The 15,134-nt window shown below is 36.0% G+C and overlaps 1 protein-coding gene across 6 annotated transcripts in view; it reads right to left on the bottom strand.

Annotated features, from left to right (window-relative positions):
* LOC106665607 (myosin light chain kinase, smooth muscle-like) overlaps nt 1–15,134 on the bottom strand; it is a 94,271-nt gene that overhangs the window by 57,174 nt on the left and 21,963 nt on the right. For all 6 annotated transcript variants that reach the window (XM_014392108.2, XM_014392111.2, XM_014392109.2 and 3 more), the window contains exon 8: nt 14,855–14,987. In XM_014392108.2, coding sequence (XP_014247594.1) covers nt 14,855–14,987 — 133 coding nt within the window. The remainder of the gene's footprint in view (nt 1–14,854; nt 14,988–15,134) is intronic.

The raw sequence follows: 15,134 nt of genomic DNA, 5'->3' as shown, positions 1-15,134 counted from the left end.
TTTAACTATATTGCCTGTTAGGCACAATACAGGTATTAGGATATTTTAGTTAATAAAAAAAAAATAAAAACCTTTGGTCTTCTTTCAGCTTAATTTAGCAAATAGATTTCTTGAATCCCAAGAATATGCCTTCCAGACTTCCCTATCATATTCTGGAAGTAACCTACCAATTGAATTAAACAGATAGGCGCTTAACCAAACAGTCTTACTCGTAATTCGATAACGAATTAGTAGAAAGCTTTTGAAAGGAGCCGAAGACCGACGATATTATCCAACTCCCGGTGTTTTTAAATGCGGACGGGCCCTGGAGCTATGTAACTCCGCTAGGCTTTAATGGAATGTTAGTGTTTTACATGATAATGACGTCTGTGTTTGGGCAGCTGTTTTTCTCCTCCTTGGATTCTCTAAGCAATTATGATTAAATTATTCTCTAAACCTTTTAAACGGACTCTTTATAAAACGCCAAGGTATTCACACACGACATTGAATTTGTTTTAGATAAGAGAACATCCGTGTTTCGAGACGCGCACTCAAGATGAATTCTTAACCAATACGTTAGATAAAAAGCTGACTCACTGATCCTGTACAGAGGAAACAATTATTTATTTATTCAATATTAGCCAAAATGATAATTTATGTAGCTATGCATTGTTGTATTTATTGCAGAAGAAGTTCGAGACCGTACTTACAAAAGCTTTTGTTTATAAAACACGGTACTATACTCGTTAAATAGTATAAATTTGTATTTTGTAATTCGTTCCTAAGGTTTGTTTTGTGGAAAGACAGCGTAACGATTCATTTATGCCTCCGTGCCGGATCTAAACATAGCTTAAAAATAGAACTTCAGTAAAGCTTGTGAGAATCTGGCTTATAGAATTTGAGTGTACAATGGTAGAATATTAAAAACAAAAATTGACAAGTATAATTTTAATTTTAAAGCTAAAAAAAACATAAAAAGTTAAACTATACATATATCTCCATAATAAACTTGCATTCAAAAGTATTATAATGCGTATTATATTTTCAACTTTTCCAGAACATATCATAATATTTAATAATTTCGTGTTTGCACTACACAAAATCCGTCAATGCTGAAATATAAATGGTATAAATATAACTTTTTACATTTTACATTGTTTAATACAGTACAAATGATTACCAACTAGTGCAATCGAAAACCACGAGCAATGTTTCTTTCTAAATCGAAGTACTTACATAGAAATTACTCAATTGGCAATCTATATCAAAAGATTCGAAATAATGATGATAACATAAATTATATTGCACTTGGTTAAGGAAGAAGTTGGTCCCTGGTCCAACGGTAACGGTTCGAAAAGGGAAAAGGTCATACTGACAAGACTACGCATAGGGCATACAAGAATAACGCACGGGCACCTTCTGGCCGGAAAGCGACCGCGTCCCCTCCGTTATGTAAGGATAGAATAACGTTCGAGCACCTCTTCAATTGTAGAAGGCTTGATTTATGTAGACAATATTTTGGCATATCATCGGACCTGTGAATAGTCTTGGGGCACGGCAGCGGGCACAGATCGCTGTTCCGGTACCTCAGGGCTATAGGGAATTTTAAATGTATATAGCTTTATGTGTTTGTGTTGTGTCTGTGTTTGTCTTTATGTTAATTGATTGGAATGAATGTAACTTATTAGCATGAAAGGAAGGGGTGATTTAACCCCGCCCCGAGGAATATCGAGTACTCTGGGGTTAGTGTGACGTCTGGAGGGTAAAAGTAATTTATTAGCGTGAAAGGAAGGGGTTGCTTATAACTCCGCCCCGAGGAATATCGAGTACTCTGGGGGAGTGAACGTGACAAGACCTCTATGTTTCTATCGAGTGCTATGTTAGTGTTAATTTATTGTAATGAATGTAATTTATTAGCGTGAAAGGACGGGATTGTTTATAACCCCGCCCCGAGGAATATCAAGTCCTCTGAGGTGAGTGTATGACGTCTGGAGAGTAAAAGTAATTTATTAGCGTGAAAGGAAGTGGTTGCTTATAACCCCTCCCCGAGGAATATCGAATACTCTGGGGGAGTGAATATGACCAGACATCTATGTTTGTGGTGATGTATATATATGTATTGTATGTTTTGTATCTATTCTGTATTTGAAAACCAGAGGTACAAACGAGAGACTAGCATTCTAGGATATCAACGTAGTATATATTTGAAATCAGAGACGCTCAAATGGCTGCAGTTTAAAACAAAATATGCGCGAAAGAAAAGAAAAAGAAGGAAAACACGCAGAGGGCCGCGCGATGACCTCAGCTGTTTGTCGGCACATAAACTCCCCACTTATATATAAATTACACTTTATATCGTCGTAATGTCAATCATATATATACATATATATTTACTTGATATAAGGTGACAATAAGAGATTAAACCTCCATGAAAACTACACTTTGAATTTATTGAATATATTTAAAAATTAGATTTGCAATCTTCTGGCCAGGTTTACTTTTAATACAATATTTAATGCCGTTAGTTTTTTAAGTTGATAAAAATATTTTCAATGGGAATAAACTTAGTATTAAAGTTTATTTATTGTAATTTAATTCATAGCGAGAATGGATGGGTTCAACCTCGCCCCCCCCACGAATGTCGAGTACTTTACCAGACTTTTTTTTATCGGGTGGTGATATATATATATATATTGCATGTTTTGTGTCTATTTTTTAGTTGATAACTTGGGGTATTATCGAGAGGTTAGTAGCATTTTAGGATATCGANATATATTTATATGTGTTTATTGATGACCTCGTCTTCAAACGAATTACGTTAATTATTTTAGCTAATTTACATAAGGCAACTTTTATTATGTACTAACGAAACGTAAAAACGTTACTCTTGGCTTCCTTTGAATCTTCCAGTATGGTTATTTTGATTTGAACATTTTTTTACTGGATAATTCATTTCTAAACTGATTTGTAAAGTAGTGTATATGAGTCTATAATAATTTTTATGTAAAGATGAAAAATTAGTCTCACGAAAGGGGCTCGAAACCACGAGATCCTTGACTTGGAGAAAAACGTCACTTTTTAAAAACAAAATACATTGAATATCACGTGCACCAAGACTACTGTGGGAGTAAAAGTTTTCTAGCAGAAGAACGGTAAATTAATTTTTACCGTCAATTAACTTTTACCCCCTTTCTCTTTTCTGACAATGTTTTGTTAATAGAATACGATCGCCTGATACAATATTTACCAAAAGTGGACCGACAGTTCTTCTTAGTAAAACATGTCCCAGTTCAGTTTGTTCTAGTTTACGGTTAAAAGTATACTTGTATATTTGAACAAACCATACAATATCTGTCACTTATCTGGGTGTAACGATTGTAGAACCTGTAATACTGTTCTTGTATTAAAAGCTCACGAACATCTAGATTTAAGAGAAATTTCTATTTTTCGAGTTCGTGTAACTTACATCCAACAGTAAAAATGGCAAAGCTCACTAATTGTAAATGCAAATATCTAACGCGGCTGAAAATGGGTAACATATTACTATTCTGTAATCTTATCCAATGTTTCCCAGATAACACCGGCGCGTCGTGTTCCCAAAAAAATATGAGATTTAGTACAAATCTGTGTCATTTGAATAACAATATACGTTGAGAGTGTATACTAAATATTGTAGGAATTTATTATCTGCTAATTTTAAACTTTTGTCTTTGCTTTGAAAATTTAAGCGCTGATAAATATAAGTGCATAACAATTTTATTTTCCTCGTACCTTTGGAAGGGCTATCCTGGGTGTTATGTGTTATCGATACAACACGACTTCAGGTCGGAGGAGGACTGACTGACGGATACTCCTTGCAAGTTCTGGTGGGGATCGAGAAGGAAGTGTGAAACTCTAAGTGGGGAATGTGGTACATTAACGCACGCGTACCGCTGTCACCCTTCATTTTAACATGATTACGTTTTATGAAGTATATATCTAACCAAACCCTCTAAACCAAATCTAACCAAAAAAAAAAACAAAAAAAAACTCAACTTTCACCACGCCGAGATGATAGATTTTGATCATATAATATGATACCATTATATATTCGCGATTTTTGGGCAAATCGTGGTTTTTTACGTGCTCATGGAACAAACCAATCACTCTCTCTCTCTCTCCCAATTTGACCATACATAAATCTATTGTTTCAACACGTCATTCCAGGGTAATCGACAGAACCCATTAACAACCACGATTTTTTAAAATTAATTTACTTTTTCGAAAATGTCCTCGGGACAAAACTTATAGAAGGTAAAATTGCACCAAGAAAATTTCTTAAAATAAAAGTGCAAAAATTAACAAGTTCCAGAATTTTTGAATGTACTGATGATTAACTGAAGCTAGGAAAACATTAAAAAATCATCTTATTCAGCGTAAAATTTTCTAAAAACTGAGCAGGACTGACTTTAAAGAAAATATGAAAAAAATATGCATTCCAAAAGTTGGACTTTTTTTCGTGCAAAAACCAGGTGGTCAGTATTTTTATGGGCATTATCAGGGCATCAGGTATATTATTTTTTTTTTCTATTTCATTTCAAATCTTCTATTCACTCTCTTAACGTCTGCTCATATATTAGATCCTAAATTACTGTATTATATCCTATATTATACCTACCTTAAGTTACATTATACTATGTTATTATATATTACACCTATCTATATTATATCTTCGTCATAAAACCTCCAATCTCTGGAATTCTCTTTCTTTGCAATCCGTAAAGCCGCCTCCTTTACCTTTTTAAATCCCTCCAGTACAAACATCTCATCTCCCTCCAAACACACCCTACACAGTCCACAATATTATTAGGTCCTTTTACTTCAAAAGAAAGCTTGTTTCCTTCCATTTCTCAACTTTTATGTTTACAGTTTTTGATTATGTTCGCACAAGTCAGTATTCATTGTTTTTCTTAAATTCTTATATTGGTACTATTATTTCTAATTTTCTTTGATGAATGATATATATNCTTCTGGGCTCCCGAAATGCTCAACAAGGACCTCTTTTGGTCTCGTTTGTGCGTTTTTCAGACAAATTGACCATCTTGAAAGCCTGTAGATGTCTTAAAAATACAGGGTTTATAATTCACCAAGACCTCTCTGAAAATACTCGAAGAAAACGCTCTAAACTTATTTTGTTAAGAAGAGAAATCTTGCGTAGAAGCCCTGCCGAAAAATTATCCTTACTTAATGATTCTCTACTCATTAGAGGGCATAGATTTGGATGGTCGTATTCCAACGGTCTGAGGTGTGGAAATGAGGACGGAGTGAAAAAGGTGACGGAGTTACTAGGATTGGACCTTTCAGATTTGGTGGAAGCCTTACTGTCAAATTCCCTTCCAGCCGATTACTTCTCCAGAGTTCCGTCGCAGCCTGCAACCACCCCCCCTTCAGCGCCTGATCATATACGTCCTAAGTTTACATCTTGAGATGTCGCCGTCAGCCAGAGTTCTTCAACACGTCCTGCTCCTTCACTAAGTAAATGATTCTCATTTTTTAAATTTCATTAGAAGTTTTGATATTTTTTTGTTGGTGGAAACTTTTTTAACAGAAGAGAATTTTGATTTTTATAAAAGTTATTTCGCTGATTTTAATTTGCATTGTATTGCAGCTCACAGAAGTTCCAAGTTTGGCAGAGCTATTGGAGGCGAAATTTATGGTATTAGGTCTGCATTGTGTGGGAGTCTGGTTAGTTTCGCCAGTATTGACGGTAAGGATGTGGTCTATGTTAAGTCTTCGCTCAAAGGATATTATATATTGCCAATTTATTTAAATTGTAATTTTTGGGAAGCTCATTTTCAAAATTTATCTATGTTTTTGAATAGCAACTCGACTTTAAGTTTTATTCTGATCGGTGATTTTAATGTCAGAATTGGTAATTCTCAATCTATCCCTGAGGAAATTGTGCCTGGGAATTATAAATGTAGGTTAGTTAGACGGTCGAAGGATTGGGTTCTGAATGGAAGAGGCCGCAGATATTTGGAACTCTGTGATAATCACGATTTAATTGTTCTTAATGGGTGATTTCCTGGTGATGTGGAGGGCGAGTATACCTTTATCAGCACCGTTGGTTCTTCAGTAAATGACCTGAGCTGCGTTTCTTTAGATATCATTCCTATGATTGAGGATTTTAAGGTTCTTCCTGTGCATTTTTCTGATCACTATCCCATTGATATAACATTTAATTTTCAAATTCCAGCTACGTACAATATTCTTCCGTTGCTTCCTCAGTTAGTTTGGTCTGATAATCTGTCAACTTCTTACAAATCCAGATTAAGCTTTATTCGAAACAATGTCTCAGTGTTTCCTTCTGATCCGCAAGAATGGGTGGACGTTTTAGTCACTGCCATTAGATCCTCGTGCCCCTCACATCCTGGGAATAATTCTCTTATAAGAAGTGTGAGAAAAAAACCATGGTATAATTATAACTGTATGCATGCCAGATCTAGATTATTCAATCTCCTTAAACATTTTCGTAAATCTAATTCAGTTGTTGTTAGAAATGCTTATCTTTTTGCAAATAAGGCATATAAATCTCTCTGTCAGAATACAAAGAAACAATTTTATACTTTTTTAGCGTTTCAATTTAATAATGTCAAGAACTCAAAGGATTTATGGCAATTGATTAATACTTTTAAATTTAAAAATTTTATGTGTGGAAATTCCATCCTAATGAGTAATTGGGTTTCTCATTTCCAAAAACTGCTTAATCCCGCTTCAGTCCATTCTGTGCTTTCTTATGCCAACCTTGTCGGCAATCGCCTGTCTTGGATTCACCATTCTCATTTAAGGAGTTAGCATCTGTCATTAACGGTTTAAAAAATAGAAAAGCTCCGGGTCCAGATCGCGTGGTGTATGAATTTTACAAAAACGCTCCCGATATCTTTCACGAGAAACTACTATCTTTTTTCAACTATATTTATGAAAGAGGAGGAACACCTCCCAGTTTTGCCAAGTCAATTATTTTCCCTCTTTTTAAACAAGGGGACATCAATGATGTCTCAAATTATAGGGGGATTTCTTGTTTAGACTCTGTATCAAAAATATTTTCGGGTTTACTACTTCGTCGATTAGAAAAATTTGTTGAAAAACATGAACTTCTAAGTGAATTTCAGTCGGGCTTTAGACGCGGATATTCCACCATTGATAATTTATTTACCTTAATGAACATTATCAATCTGAGATTTTTAAAAAGAGGTCAAAAGTTATATTGCCTATTTGTGGATTTTAAAGCCGCCTTTGACAGTGTTGACCGGAGAGCCCTCTACTTCAAACTTTGTAATTTAGGTGCCTCTACCAAATTTATAAATATTTTAAAATCGTTGTACTCCAACTGTTTATCAGCGGTGCATGGGCGCAATGGAGTCTCGGAGTTTTTTCGGGTGGACTCAGGTGTCAGGCAGGGTTGTTTGCTAAGTCCTCTCTTGTTCTCTCTCTTTCTAGATGACCTTCCCTCTGTACTTGATGGTGGCGTTCGCATTGGTGACGTGTCAGTCAGTATACTAATGTACGCAGACGATGTGGTTTTCCTGTCTACAAATCCTGTAACGCTCCAAAAAAATATTGANATATATATATTGCCTATTCCTTGGCAAATCAGTAGCAAACACTGACGAATAATCATTTCCCCTACTTCCTTGCCGAGGTGTCCGTTTCTCTACCTACTATAATTTTTAAAATTTTATTTAGGTTTGTTTACCAATTTAATTGTTTATTGTTTAATATGCATATTCCCGTTGCACGTCTTGTTTGTTGTTTACCTGTCGTTCCGATAAGATTAGATGTAATCATTTCCCTTTTCTGCCTCACGTACTATTTGATATACTCAATCAATTAGATAAATTCAACCCCATTCCAGGATCGATAACAGACTACTTACTAAATAAGCAACTTTATTGTCGAAAATAAGAGAGCGAGGTCTGACCCCAGTCTGCCAACATTGCAATAAGTGAAAAGTCTAAAGTGAAGGCTAATTCCAATTCTAAAAAATGCAGTTGTAAAATAATAATTATAGAATTTTTCCTTTCGAAAGCAATGTTAATAATATATTACAATAGGCCGGGTAAGAGCAGTGCAAAATACAATAAAAGAACTGTGACAGTGTCAATGGGCCGGATGCCAAGGGCACGACTGAGGATGGCCTGATGGTCTGAACTCAAGGAAAGAATCGTGCTCACCCGTCCGAGGATAGGCCATACCCGACTGATACGCTTTTGAGGCAAATCTCGCTCAGGAGTCTACCTTATAGAGTAAATAAGCTCAGTGTTTCACACTTGGTATAGGATTACCGCGCCTTGGCCCCTTACAGGGAGCGAGTAGGCTCGGCACCCTACATTCAGACAGTCCATCGGGGTCGTTGAGTCCCTGTTCCGATTTTTAATTAAAACGGGTTGTTTCCCCATCTGTATCTTTTGTATATCTTGGGTTACAATTCTTACAGATTCTTTTGTATTATTCTCCTTTCACAAGTAGCCCTTGTGAGAAGGAATATATTTCCACCTGCTTCCGATTAAGATGACAAGTATTTAAATTTTACACTGTCCATTCAGTTTTTTACGAGTAGGTTTATCAGCTCGAAATTACATTTATAATATAAAATTAATATTTTGTTATAAAATGTTTGTTTAAATAATAGTTTGCTAATTATTTAGGTCGTAATGAATCAAAGTCAAACCACTTTATAGCAGAAACTTTTTTCATATTATTCTAAATTATGGTCCTTGCCAGCATTTAAACCCAGAAACTCTACGGTTGCTATTTTATACATGGTTAGTTTAAGTTCTGGTGCAACCTACGTTTTTATTGTGGCAATAAAAACCCCGATACACATTAATTTTTATTTCATATCTAGTTTGGTATGAGACAAAACGTTTTGTTTTAACTTTTTAAGGTAAAAGGTATCTTCCGTATCGGAAAAGAACCTAACTATTTCAAATGGCAAGATATTCTTCTACAGCGGCCCGGTGGAACACCCATGAGGTGTGAAATAGGGAAAATAAAAAAAGACCATCCCTAGAAAAGACTCAGTGTAGTACAAACGTTTGTCCTGTTTGGGTATAAGGAAGCTCGTCAATGCTCAAAGTACCGATGTTGCAACATCCATTCATAATTAGTGTAAATTGTCTTCATGTTCATTTTTGTATAATAGTTTGTTAGCAACGATATAATGTTTTGCTTTTAATCTTAATTATTCACCAATCATTGTGATCTTAAATTGGAACGATGTAATTATTGACAATATATCAATGCACATTTTACGAAAGGTGTTTTGACGCTAAATTCAACGGCGCAAGCTGTTTTTAATTTGGAGCAACGGTTCTTATGTTATTCGCAAAAATCTATTTTCAAACAAACACAAAAACTTCCCACATTTTGCAATAATTTCCCCAAATAATATGGATTAACAAGATGGATGTATGGTATTAAAGCTCGATTCAGCCTGGTGAAAATTTTTTGTCCACAAATACAAACTTAAAGGATTTCATCTTAAATAAACAAATAAAGATAGATCGAAACGTTTTGGTTCATTAGAAACTAGGCAAACAATATTTTTTCCCTCATCCAGTAAAATAATATAGAGAACCAACAATAGTTAAACTCACCCTAAATCTTTTTAAGTTAGAATTTCAATTTGAGAAACAGAGTTAAAAATGCTTTATTTAACATAAAACTTACACACTAATTCACCCGATAGAAGATTTATACATGGAAGGTAGTTCGTGCATCTGCTTTTGAAGTTGTGGTTCGATGCGCGTTCCATAGATTAAAACAACATTCATCTAATTGATTCCTGGGATATTTATAATGAAATGTTTATATTCATATTTATTGCCTGTTTTTCAATATCAAAAGATATTCCTCCTTCTATCATACCAGGAAAAATGTGGCGTTTTAAGTTTTCAAGAAATCAGTATGATTTCTCGTAGGAATTTTAATTGATAAAATCGTAACCATCCACACAGATAGAAAAGCTTTCACATTGTATCATCGACCTCAAAACGATACAAGCCGATGACGAACCATAGGATTACACTATCGACGTCTATATAGAACACCTTTTTATCAAATGAGAATTAAAGATAAATATTTCTGTTTGATATTAAATACTATCTAGAAATGGTAAATTGTTAAATGGTTATGGCTTTTATTTTCTAGGTATGAAGTGTTCACATAATAGTCATATTTAGTGGTCAACGTATATACAATTTCGTTCGATTATATTAAGAAGTTCACTAATTTCGTGGTCCGCTTCATCTCAACTAAAAACCTTAATTAATGGTAATATATAATTGGTCAAGCGGACCACGAAATTAGTGAATTTAATGATTGAAAATGAAGTGTACTTCACTAAAGCTCTCCGTGGCCATTTCATTTGTCGTCGAGAATCCAATCCGATTACACGACATTTGAAAAATGGCAAAAAGGAGGGAAAATTCAAAAGGTGGGGTTGAGATGGGAAGTTGGTGTCCGAGTGGATCGAGGTCACGATAGCTCAAGTGGTAGAGCAGCGGCGTATCAAGCCGAAGGTCGTGGGTTCGAATCCCGCTCGTGCCATTGACTTTTTTATCTCAACTAAAAACCTTAATTAATCGTAATATATTATGAAGTTTTGGATGCTTGCGGTACACAATATAGAATTCTACAGGGTGGCCCCAATCGTTTCAGCCACACTTCCAGATCTTTTAGGAAATTGAACGCTGAGTAAAAAAGGTCCTATGAACCTGTTTCCGCAAACCCTTCAGTTCCGCGCTACAGGCAAAAAACCATGAAAAACCACGTTTTTTGACCTTATTCGTGAAATTGTTAGTAAACCGTTAGCCTGACCATAAAACATCTCGAAACAACATCTATAGAGGATTCATTTCTGCGTCGAATGAAATTAAAACCAGCCTGATCGGCAGAAAATTTCTTTTTTGGCGATTTTTCGAAGTTAGGAGGTGAAGGTGTACACAAAATTCACCATTTCTGACATTTTTATCGAAAATTCACAAGTTGAACACCCTATCGAAAAATTCTCCGTTACAAACCTCGTTTGTTGGTGATCGTATTCACATTAGACCAACCCTAGTCCGATTCATGAAACATTTGAATTTTGTCTAATTTACTGCTTTCCACCCAAATCGAATGTTACTGTTTTCTGATGGTACTGGTCCCTACTGAATGAAATAATGTACGAAAAATCTGAACTGAGAATTTTTTGATAGGGTGTTCAAGTTGTGAATTCATTCCAATAAAGTAAAATATAAACAACAGGCAAAATAAATTAAAAATTTATAAAAATAAACAATAAATTAACACAAACCAACACTCGATAGAAATATAGAGGTCTGGTGACATTCACTCCCCCAGAGTACTCGATATTCCTCGGGGCGGGGTCGAGCCCACTCCATTCGCGCTAATAACTCACTTTTGCTCTCCAGACATCACACACTCACCCCAGAGTACTCGATGTTCCTCTAGGCGGGGCTATAAGCAACCCCTTCCTTTCATAAATTAGTTTCATCCTAATATATTAACCCGACACAAACACTTCACACAAACACAAGCACAGCACAAACACACATAAACTATATACATTTGAAAATCCCTGTAGCCCTGAGGTACCGGTACAGCGATTTGTGCCCGCTGCCGTGCCCCAAGACTACGCACAGGTCCGACGATATTCCAAAATATTGCCTATAAACGTCGAGCCTTCTACAATTGTAAAGGTGCTCGATTGTTACTCTATCGTTGCATAATGGTCACCTACGCGGTCGCTTTCCTGCTAGAAGGTGCCCGTGCGTAATTCTTGTATGACCTATGTGTAGTCTTGTCAGTATGACCTTTTCCCTTTTTGATCCATTTTCCTTGAACCAGGGACCGACGTCTTCCTAACCTGCCACAGTTTGGCAGGGTTAGTTCTATTTTTCCGAGCCCAGCGGTTTTTCCATTCTTCTTTTATCGTATTTGAAATTAATAACTTGAGATCTAGCTGGGCGTGTAGGTTGGGAAGCGTCGTGAGATGGATTGTAATGTGTTTATTTTTTTTTAATTTTACCCCAAAATCAAAAAGTTTCGATCTACCTCTATTTTTTATTAAATATTAATTTCTTTAAGTTTGCATTTCTGGGCCAAAATTTTCACCAGGCTGAATCGCGCTTTAATAAGCTACATCCACAGGGTCTTGTTTGTTGTTGAGGAAATTATTGCAAAATGTGGAGAGGTTGTCGTTTTTCCGTTTTTTGCGAATAACTTCAGAACCGTTGCTCCAAATTAAAAACAGTTTGCCCCGTTGAATTTAGCGTCAAAACAGCTTTCGTCAAATGGACATTGATGAGATCTTGCTCTTTGAAATAATTAAGTTCTTATCTGTATCCTCTTATCTTGGAAAGTTGGATCAAAATGTTTCGTCTCACGAGAAACTAGACATCATAAAAAATTACGTGTATCGGCATTTATCATTGGCCCAATAAAAAATATACGTTGGAACGGAAGTAAAACTAACCATGCATAAAATCGCAACCCTAGAAGTTTTAGGCTTAAATGCTGGCACAGGCCATAATTTAGAAATTTGATCTCGTTCGCAAAACCCAACAGGTAGTTAGTCGTTAATCTCTCCTGTTTGGCAGTAATTACTAAATGCTTTTTATTCCATGACGAAAATTCGTGTCAGTCATAAACATACTGAATGCACGAAAAACATTCATACTTTTTTCCCTTGACATTTCGAGTTATTGTGGAACAGACTGTGCACAAACCATTAGCCTTAATTAATTACTAAAGCTATTAACTTAAAAGTGAGGCTTTGTACCCCGGCAGGTATGTATTTAATACCTCGTGAGAGAAAATACTTTATTCTGAGACAAAGAATAATAAGGTCAACAAATTTTTTTATAAATTTCGCGCTTGAAACAATAAACGTTTGTCATTAACATATACTGAAATAAATTGACATAAACCACATAATACAAAAGAATAATAAAGAATGCTCTGTCAGTGCGATCATAACCACAAACTGTTTTTTAAATGTTAAAAAAAGGAAGGAAAAAAGATTTTTTATATAGGAAAAAAACAATATTGTGTACTATATTGGGTCTGTTTGGAGGGAGATGAAATTGTTTGTAAAGGAGGGATTTATAAGAGGTAAAGGCGGCGGCTTTGCGGATTGAAAATCCTGAACACAAGAGGGGAAATATTAGAGCTTTGAGGAAACCTTAAGTTAAGGGTAGGAATGAGGATGTGTGTCAATTAGAATTGAAAGCGGCAGGTAAGGAAATAGTGGAACATTGGATTGGAGAATGATGAAAATTAGTTTGATAATATTTTGTTGGTCTACTGCGATGTGTAGGTGACTAGTAATTTTAACTAAGTCGAATGGGTGGAGAAATGTCGGAAGCCGGATTGGAGCGGGTGTGTGGGAAATTTGCTAGATAATTGGTGATATGACAATAAACCACATTTTCAAGGGGTTTGGACAGGTTAGATAGATTTGGGTCGGCCATCGTTAGGAGAAGTGGGTTGGGAGTTTTATTGCACAAGGGCTTTGTTCCAGGATAAAAGAAAAACGGAATTTCGGAAGAAATCTTTGTGGATAAGTAGTGGGGCTCGTAGTATGACTGGGAGGCATAGTTTTAGAAAGTTTAACAATTTGTTCGGGAAGCGTCAGGTATTATAGCCTTAATATGGGCTTTTCATATTGCGTTAACAAAAGCAGCAGGGGTTAGATAGGAAAAGAAGAAATTTGAATAATTATAGGGTGGCCCTGTTGATAATTTTATTGTTTTTGCATTGGAAGAGGAAGAACTATAGTTAACTATAGAACTATAGCAGATACCAAATGGGAGTTCAGATTATTGGGAGTGACTGGATAAGAAGAGGATGCGCTAGTAGGTTCACATAAACCGAGTGTGTTCGAAGAAGGTTCTATTTTGAACTAGCATCTGGTGTGGTGGTGAGGGCATCCTGGAAAAACTGTGCTTTGGGACGTCTAATGGTGGATTTGCAGCTTAAGGTGCGAAAAGAACCTATAGGTAGCAGATACAAATGGGAGTTCAGATTATCAGGAGTGTCTGGATAAGAAGTGGATGCGCTAGTAGGTTGACATAAGCCAAGTGTGTTCGGAGAAGTTTCTATTTTGATCTAGCATCTGGTGTGGTAAGTTTCGAAAAGAGGAATAGTCGTCAGAATATTTAGCGCTCCGAAAGCCCCTTTTTGCAGCTTCATGACTTTTTGTTAGCATTTTGATTACCTGGTTCATCCAGGGAGCAGGGGGTGACGGATTGTGGAAGTTTTTATAGAAGCGTGCTTATTCAAGATCTTAGGTTAAGAAGCCGACCATAGACTATATGGATGAACCATGATAAACTAAGTCCCAGTAAATTGCTTCTAGATCAGGTTTTATGGCCTCAAAGGTTTAAAGATTCAATGGGTCGGTATATAATTGTTTTAGACGTGGGGTGGGAATATTGTCAGTAAATAAAATCAGGGCGTGGGAAGAGAGAAAGAAAGCAGGGAGCTGGGAGGAAGCCAGTAATCATACTGGAGAGCCTGATACGATTGGGCTAAGCCAAGTGGTTGCCGAGGGTGCAAAGGGAACTCATGTAGGATTAAGGGAGAACCGCCAATTTTCAAGGAAAAGTTTATCACAGACCTCCGATACGCGTTGAAATCTTCAGTTATAATTATGTTGGGATATAGTGAGTTTTTAGATAGTGGACATAACCGGAAAAAAACTTGCGGGGGTCGGCCAAAAAAAAGCTCGAAATGTCTTCAGCCTAGCACACCTAATGGCCGGCCGACGTCCTCCGTCTGTTTCATTTCGGTTGGATTTATCAAAAAGACAACAAAGTTTTCGACATACCTTGAGGTTATCTCTGTACCATATGACACGAGGATTGGGGTCGCCGACAACTTGAACTCTGAACTTTACTGTGTCTCCTTCGACTACATCTGTACAGCATGGCTTCATTACGAATAAAGGCTTTTTGGAATACCTGAAATCATTTGCAAATCCATAAGAATTCTTAATTAAGTCTAATAAAAATATATTGTGATTTATGGCCAAATAATCTTCTCTAAATTTATTATTTTAAACTATTATATTCATGATTTTTTCAACGATTATGCAAACTGAAACAACC

This window comes from Cimex lectularius, unplaced genomic scaffold (assembly GCF_000648675.2).
Source record: "Cimex lectularius strain Harlan isolate CLEC.00 unplaced genomic scaffold, Clec_2.1 scaffold129, whole genome shotgun sequence".
Classification (NCBI taxonomy): Eukaryota; Metazoa; Arthropoda; class Insecta; order Hemiptera; family Cimicidae; genus Cimex; species Cimex lectularius.
The sequence above is the reverse complement of the archived record's forward strand: the minus strand, read 5'-3'. Positions and strand labels throughout refer to the sequence as shown.